Source organism: Ochotona princeps, chromosome 24 (assembly GCF_030435755.1).
Source record: "Ochotona princeps isolate mOchPri1 chromosome 24, mOchPri1.hap1, whole genome shotgun sequence".
NCBI lineage: Eukaryota > Metazoa > Chordata > Mammalia > Lagomorpha > Ochotonidae > Ochotona > Ochotona princeps.
Window position 1 is genome coordinate 25,340,974 of NC_080855.1, and position 17,417 is coordinate 25,358,390.

The window sequence follows — 17,417 nt, forward strand, 5'->3', positions numbered from 1 at the left end:
CCAGGTGAGGCTCCCACCAGGCCTGAAAAGCCCCCAAATAAATCATCTTTTCCCCAATGTGTGCCTAAGCATCAGTATTAAAAATACAGGAGCTGGCCTTCTGGTGCCCCCAACCCACACCCCTTCTGTGTACAGTCTACCCAGGGTCAGGGCTGATGTCAGAGCCCCAGGCCATCCCTTGCTTTGCCCAGCCTGAGCCCCATGGGCTGCTGCCGCTGCCTGAAGGAGCAGCTCAATTGCCTGAAGCAGCTGGTCAGGCTGACTGTGGGCAGGCGAGTGTGCTGGGCTCGGGCAGAGTCTCTCTGGATTGTTGGCAGGATGGTGCTCCTCGGGCCCAGCAGACCCCGAGTGGGCATCAGCTATGCCCAAGGGCCAGTGGAGAATGGAGTTGGGGCTGTGCCCAGCTACAGCCTTGACACCAAGCTCTGTGAGCCCCTGGAGGACAGCCAGGTGGGCTGTAGCCTCCACATCTCTCTCTCTCTCTTTCTGTCTCTGTCTCTCTCTCTGTGTTAATATGGCTAGGGAGATTTGCAGAGAGATGGAGAAACAAAGAGAAAAGATCTTTCATCTGCTGATTCACTCCCCAAATGGCCACAATGGGGAGCTGAACCAGTCCGAAGCCCGGAGCCAGGAACTTCTTCTGGGTCTCCTACATGGGTGCAGGATCCCAAGGCTTTGGTCCATGCTCTACTGCTTTCCCAAGCCATAAGCAGAAAGCTGGATGGGAAGTGGAGCAGTGGGACATAGGGAATCCTGGCACATGCAAGGCAAGAGTTTAGCCACTGAGCCATCGTGCCGGGCCCCCACAACCAGCTTTTTGGGGCTCCTGTTGTCCATTGTTGTATCTTGAAAGAGTGTCGCCCTAGGGACTAGCAGACCCCACCCAGGCTCCCAGCCTTGGGCTAAGACTCTAACTTCTGTGCCCAGAGCTGTGCAGAGGGGACAGCACTGCCTTCCTCCCATCTCTGCCCTGCCGAGCTCCTCTGCTCCCAGCACGGCACAATGGCTGTAGGCAGCTAAACTCTTAGTTCCAAGGGTGTTCCTTGAGTGGGCTTGATTGTTCTGACAGGTTGCCAGCTCCGTTACACCAGAGGTGTGAAGCTCTTGCCAAGGCCTGTTGGACAGTCCACCTCTGTGTGCCCACAGACCCAGTGCTCGTTGTGGAGCCTGGCCTGGTGTTCAAACTTTTTCTGGAAGCTCATAGACATTGCAGATAGCGAATTTACTTGCTGGCTCCAATAGAGAAAATTTTCAAAAAAATACACTGGGATGCACCATTATGGGCACCTTGCTTGTGCCAGCATGAGTGTGTGGCATGGGGGCTCATGCTCAGGCCTGCAGAGTGGGTGTGGGATTCATGCAAAGGCTTGGATCCCAGGCAGGTGAGTAGGCATGTGGGGGGAGATGGGGACCCCAGGATGGCGTGCTGGCGTGGTGTGCTGATGTGGTCTCGATGGGAGGCCCCCTGTCGTTTCTTCCCTCTTGAACTTGACGTCTGATGCTGACCGCCTGGATGCATTGGCTCCCTGAAATGTGGGGAGGGAATGGCTCATGTCGTCGGTCAGTGCGTTGGTCCCTGTGCAAGTGCACAAGGCCCTGATTTTTCCCAAATGTACCGAGTGGTCTGGCTCATAGAAATGTCTGTCACTCCAATAAGACCCCGCACGCTTCACATTCAACCATCCCTGAGAAACCAATGAATTGTGTCTGTGAATTTTGTTTGTTTTTTTAAGTTATTTTATATTTTTATTGGAAAATCAAATATACAGAGAAAAGGAGAGACAGACAGGAAGATCTTCCGTGCGCTAGCCCACTCCCACAACAGCTGGAACTGAGCCGATCTGAAGCCAGGAGCCATGAGCTTCCCCTGGGCCTCCCACATGTGTGCAGGACCCCAAGGTTTTGGGCCATCCTCCACTGCTTTCCCAGGCCATAAACGCATGAGAAATGGATCAGCTGGGATACAAAACAGGATCCCGGGGGACACAAGGCCAGAGCCTAGCCACTAGGCTATTGTACCTCACCCATCCATTTCCCTTTTGTGAGTGCATTTCATGCCCAAAACAGTGGAATTTTCTTCCTTTGTTATAAGATATAGTTATTTGTTTGAAAGACAGGGTTACAACAAAGAGACTGAGACAGCGTCTCTCGTCCCACCACTCCTGCCTGCCATCCCTTCAGCTCCTCCTCCTTGGGAAGGCCAGGGCTGTCCACGAGGCTGCAAGTCTTCTTCTGGCCACCAGGTGGCAATGCTGTACCGCGTCGGGGTCCTGTTCGCTGTCCACTGCACTGACAGGTCCCTCAGAGCGCCCATTAGCTGCTGCTAACAAAGGAAGACCCCACCCCTACACACACACTCCATCCAAACCCTTAGTTTCCGGGGCGAAGACCCGTGGATGCCCCTGAAGAACAGGGCTGCAGTCTCATTGTCCCTGCCCTCTTCCCATGGGCAGTCTGTCCCTGTAGAAATGCCAGCTGACCTTGGCTTTGGGTTTGGGGAAGACCCCCAAGGCCAGAAAGAAGCAGAGGAACCTCCAACCCCTACCCCTAAGTTCACAGGGCCTACTCTGCCGTCAGTTTGCTGTGTGGCAACCCCGGGCCTGGCATGCCCTCTGTGGTCCTCCGCCAGCCCACCACTGGCCCTGGGTAGGTGTCTGGCTCAGGGGTTAAGCTGGGGGCACTTGGAGCCCAGACCAGAGCACCTGGGGTCAGGGGCCAGGGCCCAGGTCTGCTCTCCATGTCTTTTTCCTCTTTTAAATCTTCATTGATTTTACTTGATACAGTTACAGAGAGAGTGCTTCCATCTGCTGGTTCAGTCACAAATGGCCTAAACAGCCAGAGTTGGGCCGGTCCACATAGGTGCTAGTTCGAGTCCTGGCTGGTCCACTTCCAATCTAGTTCCCTGCTAATGGCCTAGGAAAGCAGTGGAGGATGGCCCAAGTGCTTGGGCCCCTGCACTCACATGGGAGACCAGATGGCCTTGTCCCAGCTGTTGCAGCCAATTGGGGAGTGAACCAGCAGATGGAAACTCACTCTCTCTCTCTCTCTTTCTTGTCCTGTGTCTTTAACTCTGCCTTTCAAATAAATAGGTCTTTTGGGGAAAGATTTCCATATTCAATGAATCTTTATTGGAAAATCAGATCATATTTACAGAAAGAAGGAGAGACAGAAGGAAGGATTTTGCATACACTGCTTCACTCCCCAAAAGGTCACAACAGCCAGAGCTGAGCAGACTTGAAGCCAGGAGCTGATTCGGGGTCTCTCACACAGTGCAGGGTCCCAAGGCTTTGGGCCACCCTCGACTGCTTTCCCAGGCCTCAAGCAGGGAGCTGGATAGGAAGTGGGGCTGCCAGGATTAGAATCGGTGCCCATATGGGATCCCAGCACGTTCAAGACCAGGACTTTAGCCTTTAGGCCGCTGCGCTGGGCCCTACTTTGTTTTTTAATGAAAGTTTTTCTCTCTCCCATCTGCTATCCCGGTGCATGGCTGGGCCCCATGTACCTGAGCCCCTGCTGCCCCCTGGTGTGCGCTAGCAGGCAGCTGGGCTGGGAGCCCAGTGGGTTAGAGCTCACTGCCAGGCTCAGGAGTGCAATGTTGGTGTTCCAAGCGATGGCAAGTGCTGTGCCCAATACCTGTCCGGGGTAATCCATCCTTCCATTTGCTCTGTTGGGCAACCCCATCCGGCCCCCAGAACCACCCTGGGCCCCAGTACCCGCCCCTGGAACACCCGATCTTCTTCCTGATTGGCTGTGACCAATCCACAGGTTGTCACCATGTATACTGTCCTCCCAGGCTGAGAGGCTTCTGTCTTTTGTCCCCCAGGCCTGCCACTGCTGCTGCCCGCTCTGACACTGACAGCGCTGGCCAGCAGCTGGCTGCAGGAAGACTGCCCGGGCCTCCACCTCTCAGGCCTGGTCTCGGGGGCATCGCCTGCACAGGCGGCGCTCTGGGCCAAGTCCCCTGGCGTCCTGGGTGGGCAGCCATTCTTTGAGGCCGTCTTCACCCAGCTCGGCTGCCAGGTCTCCTGGTCCCTCTCCTAAGAATCAGAGCTGGCACCTGTGACCAAGGTGGCTGAGGTCCGGGGCCCTGCGCACTGCCTGCTGCTGGGAGAATGGGTGGCTCTCAACGTGCTGGCCCGCTGCAGCGGCATTGCCAGTGCAGCCGCCACTGTGGTGTGAGTCACCAGGGCCACCAGCTGGACAGACCATGTGGCTGGCACGAAGAAGCCAACGTTGGGCTTTTGGCTGGTGGAGAAATACGGGCTGCTGGTGGGCGGGGCGGCCTGCCACCGCTACGACCTGGGAGGGCTGGTGATGGTGAAGGACAACCACATCGTGGCGGCCGGGGACGTGCAGAAGGTACGTGCACCTCCCGGGTGGCAGTGGTGGCCGGGGTGGGAGGTGTGCCCAGCACCAGCCTGGGCTCCAGGGCTGCCAGAGCCCTCCAGCCTCAACTGCTCCATGTACAGAACGGGCTACCCCTCCTGCTGTCCAACCCTGGAACAGGTCTCCAGGGGTACCCAGGGCTCATCTTCCTGTCTGGAACATCTTCCTCTGAGTCCCATGGAAGTATCAGACCCAGATATCAAATGCCATTGGTATCTAGCCTTTTTTGCATCCACAAAAGTGATCCCCGCAGGCATGATTGTACCCCAACAGAAAACATCACCTGGTGTACCTCCTGCATCAGTCCCAAGTTCTTTGCCCATTCAGAGCTTTTCCAATCGCAGCTCCAGCTGTGCCCAGTCTCAGGACCCCTTCCTATGCCTGCAGGCAGTGTGGGGTCGACCCTGAAGGTCGAGGTGGAGTGCAGCAGCCTACAGGAGACCTTGGATGCCGCCCGGGCAGGAACCAACCTGGTGCTGCTGGATAACTTCCAGCCAGAGGTGAGTCTGGGGCAGGGAGGGCTCTGTGCCCTGGGGTGGGCGCACGGAGAGGGGCTCTCACCCCCCACCTTGTGTCCTGCAGGAGCTTCATCTCACGGCCGCGGCACTGAAGGCCCAGTTCCCAAACGTGGCCGTGGAAGCCAGCGGCGGCGTCACACTGGGCAACCTGCATCAGTTCTGTGGGCCCCATGTGGATGTCATCTCCCTGGGGATGCTCACCCAGGCGGCCCCAGCCCTGGACTTCTCCCTCAAGCTGTTTGCTGAGGGGACTGCTCCTGTGCCCCATGCCCGCCGGTCCTGAAACCAAGGGAAGGAATGCCAGCAGCGGTGGGGAGGTGGTGCCCCCAGGGTGACAGTGGCCAACGGGGCATAGTCAGGGTGAGCCTGGGTCGACTCCTGCCACCGGCTGCCCACTGACCTTATTGCTGCGCATGTCAGTTTCCCAGTCTGTAAAACGGGTCTAATAAAGACTCAACCTTTTGGGTCTTTTGGGTGGTCGTGAGCACCTGGCGAACAGCCTGGTCAGGGTTAGGAAGGGCCACAGGGCCCCCTCCCAGCTGCACAGTACCTCTGCTGAGTCAGGTGTTCATTGCATCAATGGTGCTGTGTGGTCACCGTGAGCCAGGCAGCTAAGGTCACAAGAACTACAGCGGCCTGTGCAGGGAGCTCAGGGTGCATGGTAAGAACCCATAACCAATGGCCAGAAAGAACTCTCTAGCACATAAAGCGATGAGCTGGGGGCAGGCCCTGGGGAGTGGCAGAGACCCCACCCCCACGCCGCGGCAGTGGCTTGCATTGTCTGCTGGCAGCTTTGAAGCCGGGACTGGGGAAGACAGGATGGCTGGGGCACTGACCAGCTCCAGACAACAGAATGGTAGGTCCAAGACTCTGGACTCGGCTCCAGGAGCAGTTGGAGCTCGGCTGGGTGTGTGGTCAGCGTGACTGCAGCTCAGCCAGGATTTACATGGGCAGGTGGACACTTGTTCGAGTCTCTTCTGTTCCACTTTCTGTTCAGCTCCCTGCTTATGGCCTAGAAAGCAGTGGAGAATGGCCCAAGTCAGCAGGCCCCTGTGCCCTCTATTTCTATTGTACCTGGTCGCCAACATCAGGGAATACCGTATGGACCTCTGATCTGGCTCAAAGCACATGCTGTGGGACTGGGCCATCCTCTGTTGCTGTCTGTGTAAGGAGAGACAACATACTGGGATGCACACAAAACAGCTCGCCCCTGCTCCGAGTTCTTTCCCACACCAATGGTCAAACCTCTCCCGGCCTGGCCCAGCAGCACACAGACCACACAGCCCGCTAGCCCGACGCTGTGCTCTCATCGCCTCCAGATGATAAGAGGGCGCCTCTCTGCTGGACACACTCTGGGCTGCTGCCACATCTCCCTGGGAGCAGGCCAGGGCCCCAAGCATCTGGAGCCCCATGCCCAAAACACCTCCTCTGGACACAGCAGTGACAGAACAATGTCTCATGTGACCATGAAACCCACCAACACTCATGGGTACTGGGGTCGAGAACAGGCTGGGCACATCCAGGCTGCAGCACCTGCATGTGCATCCTAAAACAGGGAATGGGGTGGGGCGGGCCACAACATTCACCAGCCCATACAAAGGCTAAGATGAAGGCGCAGCCTATGTCAGGAAAGGGCCTAGCACCCACTGGCATGTATAAGATTTGGGTCTGGGAGTGGGCCAAATGGGGAAACTTGAGAAACTGCCCTAGTGGGTCACAGCTCCCACTGGTGAGCACATGGTTCAGGTGTGGGAGTTGGGCGGGCTGGGCAAAGCAGCTCTATCCGTTGACAAGTGTGTGAATTGGTTTTGAAAGGGGGTGGACCGGGCAGGGCTGAGCAAACTTTAACTCACTAGCCAGTGCAGAATCCAAGCTGGAGCGCAGGTCATGCTGGGCTAGGCTGTTTACACAAGCCTGCGGAGGGAGCAGACTGAGCAAGGCCATGTTTCGGCACCCACCAGTGAGAGTTGGGACTGGGGGCAAGCCGGGTCAGATCAGGCTACAGCATCCAAAGGCAAAGGCCAAGACAGATGAGGGACTATGTCAAGTTGGGTCAGAGCAACCACTGGCACACATGAGATCTGTAACTGGGAACAGGCCTGGTTAGGGAGCTAAGGGGACACCCTGGCTGGGTTGTGGTTCCCACTGGTGTGTGTGAGGGCCGGAGTAGGGGCTGTTATCTGGTCTGGACATGGCTGCAGTGTCCCTTGGCATGGGTATGGACTGGGTCTGGAGTGTGCCAGACTAGACCAGACTCCAGCAAACTAGTGCTTCTGAGAACCAGAGTAGGTATAGGATGGGCTGGGCTAGGTCTCTGCCCCTGATGAGCCATGTGTGAGCTGTGTCTGGGTGTGAACCAGGCTTAGTTGGGCTGTAACACCCAACAACAACAACAACAAAACCAGAATGGTCTCTGAAGAGATGAGTTCACCAACTGTCAGAGAAGTCCAACAGCTGAAGGCAACTGGGCCCATGGGGGAGAGCTCTCATGCCCAGCAGCTCTCCCTTCACCTGGAGGAAGCAGGCTCTGCAGCCACAGGGAACAAGCCTATGCCTTCTCATTTAGGGAAGCACATTGATGGCAGCAAGCACAGGCCTCTTGTATCCTGACTCTTCCAGCATGGCGTTCCTTGACTCAGTCCACGAGGCCTAAGAGAAGATGTGGAGCCCCTCCCAAATTCCACTCTCAGCCCCCAAATCAGCAGAAGGGAAGTCAGCTCCTCAGGAGTCCCTTCAGGCGAAAATCCGGACTGGAGTTGGGGGCTAAAACTAAAGCCAGGGGTATCTGCAGAGGTTAGCACCTTGATGTGTCTGCAGGTGCTGGCCAAGGGCACAGCTGTGACCAAAGGCCTCTCCACACTCCAGGCCCTCATGGTGCCGCACACTGGAGTGAGAGATGCTGTTGGATGAGGCTGGAGTTGAGGCTCAAGTGATGTCCATACGTGGGGCAAGCATACAGTCGTTTTTTGCCTGCATGCCCTTGATACTTCTTCACCAGATCTGAGCCACAGCAGAAAGTTTTGTCACAGTCTTCACAGTTGCAGGACTTGTCACCCAGGGGTTGTTTTGATGTAATAGTAATAGTTTTGATGGTAAGTATAATCACGGAGGCAGGCTGTGCTTAGTTGCCATTTCTGGCACTGGTGGGCTTTGTGAACTGCAGGACAGTTGTCCCTGGCAGGGACTTCCTCCTCCCCAAGCACAGGATCTGACCTACATAGGCACTGCAAACCCAAGAGCATTTCCCCGGCAGCTGACAGCTCTTGCCGCTCCAGGCAGGGCCACTCGGGCAGAAAAACTTCACAATCCAAGGGCAATCTGGGGCCTGCCCGCATTCCCGAGGTGACACTCCCCTGCAGCTCCGCCCCGTCCGGGTTCTCCTTCACCACCCAGGCGCCATCGACTCCACTGCCAAGGAAGAGCCCCCAGCTTCCTACCTGCCAGCTACTCAACTCACAAGCGCAGGGGGGAGAGGTACCTGTGCCACCAGCACCAGACACCTCCACCACAAAGCTTCACAGGCCCTTGTCGCTCTTGGAAGTTGGCAGCGAACATTCTCGGTACGTTTAACCCTCTGACTGCCCTGAGTGACAGCTCCCCAGCTGCCGCTGTCAGGGACTTGACACTGAGCCAAGCTCAGCGTTCCGGAAATCTGTCAGCCCGGGCTGAGCCGCGCTGGCTCGAGAACGGCGAGGCAAGCCAAGGAGGAAGGCCGGTGGCTGCCAGGGATATTTCGGGGGCGCAGCAGCACGGCACGAAGTCCCCATGGTGGGAAGGCTGGGTTCTCTGAGGCGCCGGCCAGCTCGTAGGCTTGGAGGTGTCTCCCCAATCGTGCCACGCCAAACTGGAAGCTGGTACGGACTCCACATCCCAGCATGCACTGCACGCGCTGCAGACTGGCATTTCGCGTAAAACACCGGCACTCGCGACGTGCCCAGTGCAAGGAGACCACAGCTTTCGACTGACAGGAACGCTGCGGCGTGGTTATTTAAGCGGCGTCGGCAGGCGCGACTGGCCACGCCCCTCCGCCGGGGCCGCGCTCTCAGATAAGCGGAGAGAAGCGGGGCGGAGCCTGAGGCCCGGGCCAAGATGGCGGCTGCGAAGCCAGCCCTCACGGACTCGCTCTCCATCTGCCTCGCGCAGCTCACGGCGGCGGCCGAGGAGGACCTGGGTGGGGGAAAGGACCCAGCCGCCAACGAGACACCCCTGGGCCGTGCGCTCTTAGCTCTCCGCACGCGCCACATCAAGGCAGCAGGGGGAATCGAGCGCTTCCGGGCACGCGGCGGGCTCCGCCCCCTCCTCTCGCTGCTTCGGCGAGCGGCGGCCGCCGACCCCGCCCCGCCCCCGGCAGGCCCAGGCTCCGCCCCCTCGCCGGTCGCCGCGCCTGCAGCTTCTGCTGACCCCGCCCCCTCGTCGGACCCCGCCCCCTCAGCCGTGTCATCATCGACGCCTCCGCCGCCAGTACGCCTGCGCAAGACGCTGGATTTGGCTCTCAGCATCCTAGCCAACTGCTGCACCGAAAGGGCGTGTCGGGCCGAAGTACGCAGACTCGGAGGCATTCTCTCTTTGGGTAAGGCTCCGCCTCCCTCTCCCCTTTCCTAGAAGGATGCCTCCGGCTCTTCAGCCTGGGCATAGGCGGTCCTGAGTTCTATGTGTCACAACTTGGAGGAACGTGCTCCATAATGGTCCAGCACGTCCCTGCTCTCTTGAACCAGACCCCTCCCTCGCATGTGGGCTGCTGTCAGCCAGGGGTTATTCCATGGCTTTTTGGGATAATCCCTGTCCTCCATTTAGGATACTCCGGTGCCTACTGTGTGGTCCTGTGTAGGGGTCGTAACCTCGTTTGATGAGCTAGAGGCTGGTGTCCTGGATTACAGAGTGGGTGTCTGCAGCCAACCAGACCTAGTTGCAAAATGGGATAGAAGCTAGCTACCTTGTAAAAGGAGCGGGAGAGCAATCGAATGACCAGGACAGAACGCAGACACTGAAGATAGAGGGGGGTGGGGCACTAAGGAGAGACTGGCCCGTAAGAGAAAATCCCACCAAAACAAGCTTTATGGTTTACCAACCGAGCTGACGCCTCCTAGTGGCTCTGGCAGCGACATAGTATACCCATTACTGTCTGTCCCTAATAAAATTGCGCCAGTTTTTTTTTTTTTTTGAAGTCTTCATTGTTTTGGATACAGTGAAGCATCAGTAAGTTTAAAATTTGCATACAATGCATCTTCCCTTCATGTCTTTTGAGCAAGACCTTGCCGATAAATAAAGCCAAGGCCCTATACATGACAGGTTTTGCTGTTAGCAAGTAGCCTCCGTCATTCGCTATTTTGCATTTTCACTGGTCTCCTGAACCCGCCCACTCCCTTCTAGCCGTGCTTCCGCCCTGTGCCTAGAGACTGCTGGGTCACAGGCCACTGTCCTTCCGCACCTGGCCTGTGGTGGTGGCTTCTGGTCGCTGTCCCCTCCATGTCCCTGGAGTCCGTTCTCATGATGCCCAGATTCTACCACTTCACTCCCCTGTGTCCAGTCCTTGGAGGGCTCCTAATGCCTTCACACTCAAGCCTAGATCCGTTGGCCTGACATTCAAGGCCTTTCCTGCAGTCACAGCACAGTCACCGGGCCATAACCCTGCACCTTGCCAGCATGGTGGCACAGCGCGTTAAGCTGCCAGCATCCCATACTGCAGCCCCAGTTCAAGTGCTCGCTGCTTCACTCCTGATCCAGCTCCCTGCTGATGCATCTGGAAAGCAGCAGAAGATGGTCCAAAGGTTACAGCCATTTGGCAACTGAACCAGTGAGACACTTTCTATGTCTCTTCCTCCTCTCCCCCCTTGTCACTCTGCCTTTCAAGTAAATAACATAAATCTTTAAAACACAGAAAATCCAAAGGCCACTTTCTGACCAGAAATGCCCACCATCCTTGTAGCAAAGACCTACCTGTTTAGCTGCAGTCCAGACCTGGTTCTGAGTCCACTTTCTTGAGCTCACTGAGAGAGATGATAAGGGGTCGAATGCTCGACGGGCCAAACTCTTCTTGCAGTGACCATTCTTCAGTGTGTGAAGGCAGACAGCATCCAGAACCGAACAGCCCGTGCTTTGGGGAACTTGGCCGTGGAACCCGAGAGCTGTGGAGTCATCCACTCAGCTGGTGAGAAGGCTGCGAGGGCTTGGCATGGGCGAAGGGCTTGGGTAGGCTCAGTCCTTGCTCACTGTGTGTCCTTTTCTCCCCTCAGGCGCTGTCCCGCTGCTTGTGGAGAGCCTGACAGCATGCCAGGACTCACAGTGCCTGCAAAGCGTGGTGCGTGCCCTCCGCAACCTGGCAGACTCACCCCAGCACCGCCTGGCCCTTGCCCAGCAGGGAGCAGTACGCCCACTTGCTGAGCTCCTCGCCACCTCCCCGGATCCCGCGCTGACCTCAGCCCTTGTTCGTGCACTCCTAGAACTCAGCCGAGGCTGTTCCCGGGCCTGTGCTGAGCAGCTGAGTCTGGGTGGGGCCCTGGGCCCGTTAGTCAGCCTGGCCTCCCATCCCAAACGGGCAGTGCGTGAGGCGGCCATCCTGATCCTCGCCAACCTGTGTGCCCAGGGCCTGGTGCGGCCTGCACTGGGCAATGCAGGTGGTGTCGAGGTGCTGCTCAGTGAACTGCGGAGGCGCCGGGGCCCCAGTGGGGCGAGCCCAGCCTCCCAGCAGCCCCTGGTGAGAGCCGTTTGCCTCCTCTGCCGGGAGGCCATTAACCGGGCTCGGCTGCGGGACGCTGGTGGCTTAGAGCTGTTGATGGGCTTGCTGCGGGACCCTCGTGCCAGCGCCTGGCACCCACGCATTGTGGCTGCCCTTGTGGGATTTCTCTATGATACTGGAGCCCTAAGTCGGCTCCAGGCTCTGGGGCTGGTGCCTCTCCTGGCTGGGCAGCTGTGTGGTGAGGCTGGTGATGACGAAGAGGAGGGGACAGAGGCCGCTTCCTGGGACTTCCCTGAGGAGCGGACCCCTGAGCGAGTGGCGGCTGGAAGTCTCCGAAGCCTCCGGTGAGTTCCCAGCAGAGAACCTGGGAGGTTGGCCGGGCTGTGTCTGCTCAGCGCTGTGTCCCCAGCCCCCACTGTGTCAGGGTGGTGGCGAGGGTACTGGCTTTAACTCATGACTCCTACCTTCCTGGCCTGGCCACTCCACAGTCCCTGTTCTCATAGCTCCTCTCTCCTGGGTTCATCCTTGACCTTGGCCCTCCCCCCGATGCTCCTGAACTTTGAGCCCCAAGCAAGTGCAATAGAAGGTAGAACCCAGAGGTTCTTTTTATTTTTTTTTTAAATGTATTTATTTGAAAGGCAAAGAGATGGAGAAATGTTTCAACCACCACTTTACTCCCCCAAATGGCCACCACAGTCAGATCTTGGTCAGGCAGCTGGGTCTCCCACATGAGTGGCAAAGGTCCAAGTACTTCCACTGCGTTCCTGGGGAGCCGGATCACAAGTGGAGCAGCCAGGCAGGACTCAGACCCACACTGCAGTGTAGGATGCCAACCTTGTCAACAGCTTAACTCCCTCTGCCATCACTTTCAAGCTGAGCCTCTGATTCCTGTGTGTAAAATGGGAGGAGGCAAATAAGCTCTCTCCTCCACTTCCGGGATGGCTGTGAAGTGTCAGTGACGGTACCTGGCCCCTTCCCTGACACTAAGCAGTGCTCAGGTGATGTCTGCCTTGTCCGAAACATGCCCCATTGCCCCCGCCTGTCCTTGCTGCCTCTGCACAGGGGCCCTCCTGCTGCTGTGTGAATGCACAGGATAAGTTCCAGCTCAGGGCTGAAACCACCTTCACCCGCGGATGCCAGCTTCTCTCACCTCCTCCAAGCCTTGTGCAGGTCTCATCTTCTAAGGGAGGGCTGCCACCTCCAGCACATTTAAGATCTCGTCTCTTCCCCCCTCTGTCCTTTTCTGTTACCCTGGTTTGTTGCTTCTCACCAGAATAGCAACATTGTTAGCAGCTCTCCACTCAGGGGCCTCTGAAACAGTGTAGCACTGATCAATCATTACAGAATGAGGTTTTTCCATTCACTTTGGTTTTCTGCTCCCCATCCTCCCCTTCCATGCTCCTCCTCTCCCTCGGCTTCACAGATTATTTGGAAGTGGGGGGTAGCTGCTGTGGTGGAACTGAGGGTTAAGTAGCCACCTGCGTCAGCAGCTTCTCAATTGAGTCCCAGTTGCTCCACTTCCAGTTTGGCTGTTGCTAACATGTCTGGGAAGGCAGTGGAGTGTGGTTCAAGTGCTTGAGTCCCTACCACCCACATGGGAGACCCAGATGCAATTCCTGGCTCCTGTCTTCGGCTTGGTCCAGTCTCAGAAACAGTGACCATATTGGGAATTAACTAGTGGATGGAAGATCAGTCAGTCTCTCTCTCTAACTGCCTTTCAAACAAACAAAAAATGTTTAAAGATAATTGATTTTTTAAAAATTTGATTACTTGGTTTTTTTAAGATTTATTTTATTTTTTTTATTACAAAGTCAGATATACAGAGAGGAGGAGAGACAGAGAGGAAGATCTTTCGTCCAATGATTCACTCCCCAAGTGACCGCCACGGCCGATTCTGTGCCGATCCGAAGCCGGGAACCAGAAACCTCTTCCAGGTCTCCCATGCGGGTGCAGGGTCCCAAAGCATTGGGCCACCCTCGACTGCTTTCCCAGGCCACAAGCAGGGAGCTGGATGGGAAGTGGAGCTGCCGGGACCGGAACCGGTGCCCATATGGGATCCCAGGGCATTCAAGGCGAGGACTTGAGCCGCTAGGCCACGTGGCCGGGCCTGAGAATTGATATTTTAAATCACCTATTATTTATTTGAAAGGCCATTTCCCCTAATATCCAGCAGCCATAGTTGGATCAGTTCAGGGACCCAAGTCCTGCAGCTGTTGCCTACTGTTGCCAGGAAGCTGGAATCCAGAGCAGAGCCAATTTTCCAACATGGGCACTCTGACAAGGGGTGCAGGGTTCCCACTTGGCAGGTACTGATTGCCCACCCAGCGTTGCTTCTGGCTGCCCCATCCCCTTGCTTAGAGGTTCCGTCCCTCTCCTCACTGCCCTCCTCAGGTCGTGGCTGATCTCCGAGGGCTATGCTACAGACTCTGAAGACATCTCTCCGGACTGGTCTCCTGAGCGTTGTCCCCTGCCAGAGTCAGTGGAGGCCACCAGCCCCACCCCTGGCCCAGCCTCACTACGGTTACCACGTGCGCTGCGCACCCCAACCCACAGCCCCGCTGGAGCCTCCACAGAGGAGCCTTGGGGACGTGAGGGGCCAGCGCTGCTGCTGCTGTCGCGCTTCTCCCAGGCTCCTGACCCGAGTGGAGCGCTGGTGACAGGGCCAGCACTCTGTGGCCTGCTGGCCTACGTGACAGGTGCACCAGGCCCCCCCAGCCCACGTGCTCTGCGCATCCTGGCACGTCTAACCTGCAACCCTGCCTGCCTCGAGGCCTTCGTGCGCAGCTATGGCGCAGCGCTACTGCGTGCCTGGCTGGTGCTGGGTGTGGCGCCTGATGACTGGCCTTCTGCCCGGGCCCGACCTGCTCGCCGCAGTCAGCACCGAGAGTTGGGTATGCCTATCTCCCTGCCCACATGCAGGTTCCCATCCCTTCCCTTTGTCTTCTGCAGGCTCAAAGCCTGCCTTCTAGCTTACCTGTTGCCCAAACCCTAAACGTCCAGATGAGCCCAGCTCCCAGATTGATGGGCAGGGCCATGCCACAGCACCAACACGCAGAGTTGTGCTATGTCCTGTGCCCAAGCCTTGGGTCCCAGGTTCCCATCCCCTGAGGTTTAGCCCATGACCTAGACCTTGTCTGCCTGCATTCCATCATCTCTTCTACATTGGCTTGTGCCTTGGCCTGGCTACTTCTGCTGGGCACAATGACCTGTGAGCCCCGGCCCGCTCACTGCTTCCCACGCTGTGTGGTTTTGCCCTTCTTGCAGACCACTGTACTCCCTCTGGCCCCAGATGAGCAGCCCCTGTTCTTGTCCTTGCCTTCTGGTTCCTGACAGCCATGCAGTCACCCCCAGTCTTCCGTGTCTTCATTTCTTGCCAACCCCCTCCAGTGGTGGATCCCATTTCCCAGCCTGACCAGCCTACCCACCCCCCCACGCACAGGTGAGATGCTGCTGCAGAACCTAACCGTGCAGGCCGAGTCACCCTTCGGAGTTGGTGCCCTCACCCACCTGCTGCTCTCCGGGAGCCCTGAGGACCGTGTCGCCTGTGCCCTGACCCTGCCCTTCATCTGTCGGTGAGGAAGATTGGGGGAGGTGGTGTCTGACAGAGATCAGGGAGCAAGGTGCACCCTCCCAGGCTCACCCCTTTTCTGCCTGCCTGACCCACTGCCTTCTTCCCACAGGAAGCCTTCTCTGTGGCGTCGGCTGCTCCTAGACCAGGGTGGACTCCGTGTCCTCCTCACAGCGTTGACTCGGCCAGCCCCACACCCACTCTTCCTCTTCTTTGCTGCGGACTCGCTTTCTTGCCTTCAACGTCTGATGGCTCCCTCTGTGAACACAGCCCTCCCACCTGCAACCCCCAAAGACCCAGGCCCACCCTCTCCTTGTCTCTATGAACCTCTGCTGGGTCCAGCCCCCATCCCAGCTCCTGACCTGCACTTCCTGTTGGACTCAGGCCTCCAGCTCCCTGCCCAGCGAGCTGCCTCGGCTACTGCCTCCCCTTTCTTCCGGGCCCTGCTGTCCGGCAGCTTTGCCGAAGCCCAGATGGACCTAGTGCCATTGCGAGGCCTGTCGCCCAGTGCAGCCTGGCCCGTCTTGCATCATTTGCATGGCTGCCGGGGTTGCGGGGCTGCCCTGGGACCTGTGCCCCCACCTGGCCAACCGCTACTGGGCTCAGAGGCTGAGGAGGCACTGGAGGCTGCCAGCCGCTTCCTGCTGCCTAGCCTGGAGGAGGAGCTGGAGGAGGCCGTGGGCCGCATCCACCTGGGGCCCCAAGGTGCACCTGAGTCAGTGGGTGAGGTGTTCCGCCTGGGCCGGCCCCGGCTGGCTGCCCACTGTGCACGCTGGACCCTAGGGCCTGGCCAGTGTCCGCGGAAGCGGGCCTTGGCACTAGTGAGGCTTGTGGAGGCAGCTGGTGAGGAAGCAGGGCCCCTGACTGAGGCGTTACTAGCTGTGGTGATGGGGATTGAGTCAGGGGCCAAGGGCCCTAGCGTGGATGGTTGAGGGCCCCTGGGAGGATGGGGGACCCAAGAATGAATTGTCTGCGAAGGAGGCCTCCCTCCAAGTGGCCAGGAAAGAGGCCAAGCAGAAGAGGGAGGATCTGGATCCCAGGACAATGATCTGAGATCCATGAGAAGTCAAGGCCAGGGTCTGGGCATGGGGCCTGGGAGGATAGCCCAAGGCCCTAGGCCCCTGGTCTCACCCAGGCTGCAGAGGTACAGATTAAAAATTTACAGTCTAAGCCTGTGTTATGTGGTGTTTCTGCTCCCCCTATCTCCACCCCGCCCCTTTACCACCAAGCAGGCCCTGCCCACGTCCCTGTGAGTTGACACAGGCCATCCTGGGCACACAGCATTTAGTAAGCCATTGTCCAAGGAGCTCTAGAGCCCTGGGGTGAGTTGAGTCACCAGGCTTCTCTTTAGGATGTGGTGTGAGGCCCCAAAGGAGACCTGCTCCCTGTTGAGAGGGCGTCATGGCTCAGCCAGCCATCACCAGCTGGGACCATGGCCAAGATCGGAGGGGGTGCCAGGAGTGTGTGATGTGTGCTAGAGGCCTTGGCGTTCATTTGTTGACTCTGGATCACCCATTCCCCAGTTCATTTTCATCTCCTGGACCAAGTGTCTTAATGCCACCTGCCGCCTGGATTCTTGGTAGCCCAGAGAAAGCCAGAGCCCTGGCCAACACCCAGGTGAGGGAGGGGCTCACACAGCTTCGGTGTCCATCACCTGGGCACCAGATCCTTGACCATGAGCAGCAGTGGCTTGAGGAGAGCCCTGGACCAGATCTGGCAGGGCCTGCTTCTGGGCAGTTGTGTGCGTGGACTTCCAAGTCTGTTTTCTCAGGCCACATGTGAAAACACACAGAGGCCCTTTCTCACTGCAGGTAATAAAAAGCTCCCCAAGTTGTAAAAAGCAACCCTGTTTGTAAGTAGCTCCCTGGGTTCTGATTCGGCCCTTAGCGGTGACCTACAGCAAGGTGCTGAGGTGGGCCCAATTGTGCTTGCCAGGTTCCGTCTCTGGTTGATAATTTGTTTCCACATTTTCTCACAGCCTGGTCCCTAGAGGGCGTCCTGCGCTGGGGCGGGACCCTGTCTGCTCTCATCAGTAGCTTGGGAAAGGCCCGTTTGGGAACAGGCTGGAGTAGGCACAATGTTGGGCCTGGACTTCAAGGTCTTGTGGGGGCCTGGTTGGGGTCTGGCTTCCTGGAGATGCTTTTTCCCCAAGTCTGCATGGGGTGGGGCTTGGGCCTCCAAGTGGTCTCTGACTGCCAGAAGATCCTGGCTTAGCATCGGAAGGGAGGACTTGGCGTTTGCTAGGATGGCTTTCATTACCTCTGCTCAC

The 17,417-nt window shown here is 57.7% G+C and overlaps 1 protein-coding gene and 1 pseudogene across 1 annotated transcript; both read left to right on the plus strand.

Moving 5' to 3' along the window:
- The first annotated feature begins 318 nt into the window (after positions 1–318).
- LOC101519037 (nicotinate-nucleotide pyrophosphorylase [carboxylating]-like) lies at positions 319–5,187 on the plus strand (annotated as a pseudogene).
- A 2,783-nt stretch (positions 5,188–7,970) lies between these two features.
- Positions 7,971–16,318, plus strand: ARMC5 (armadillo repeat containing 5). Its single transcript, XM_004587152.3, has 6 exons — positions 7,971–9,474; positions 10,945–11,052; positions 11,138–11,924; positions 13,972–14,471; positions 15,020–15,152; positions 15,261–16,318. The coding sequence occupies exons 1-6, from the start codon at positions 8,994–8,996 to the stop codon at positions 16,078–16,080; spliced, it is 2,829 nt and encodes a 942-aa protein (XP_004587209.2). The 5' UTR covers positions 7,971–8,993; the 3' UTR covers positions 16,081–16,318.
- Positions 16,319–17,417: the final 1,099 nt, after the last annotated feature.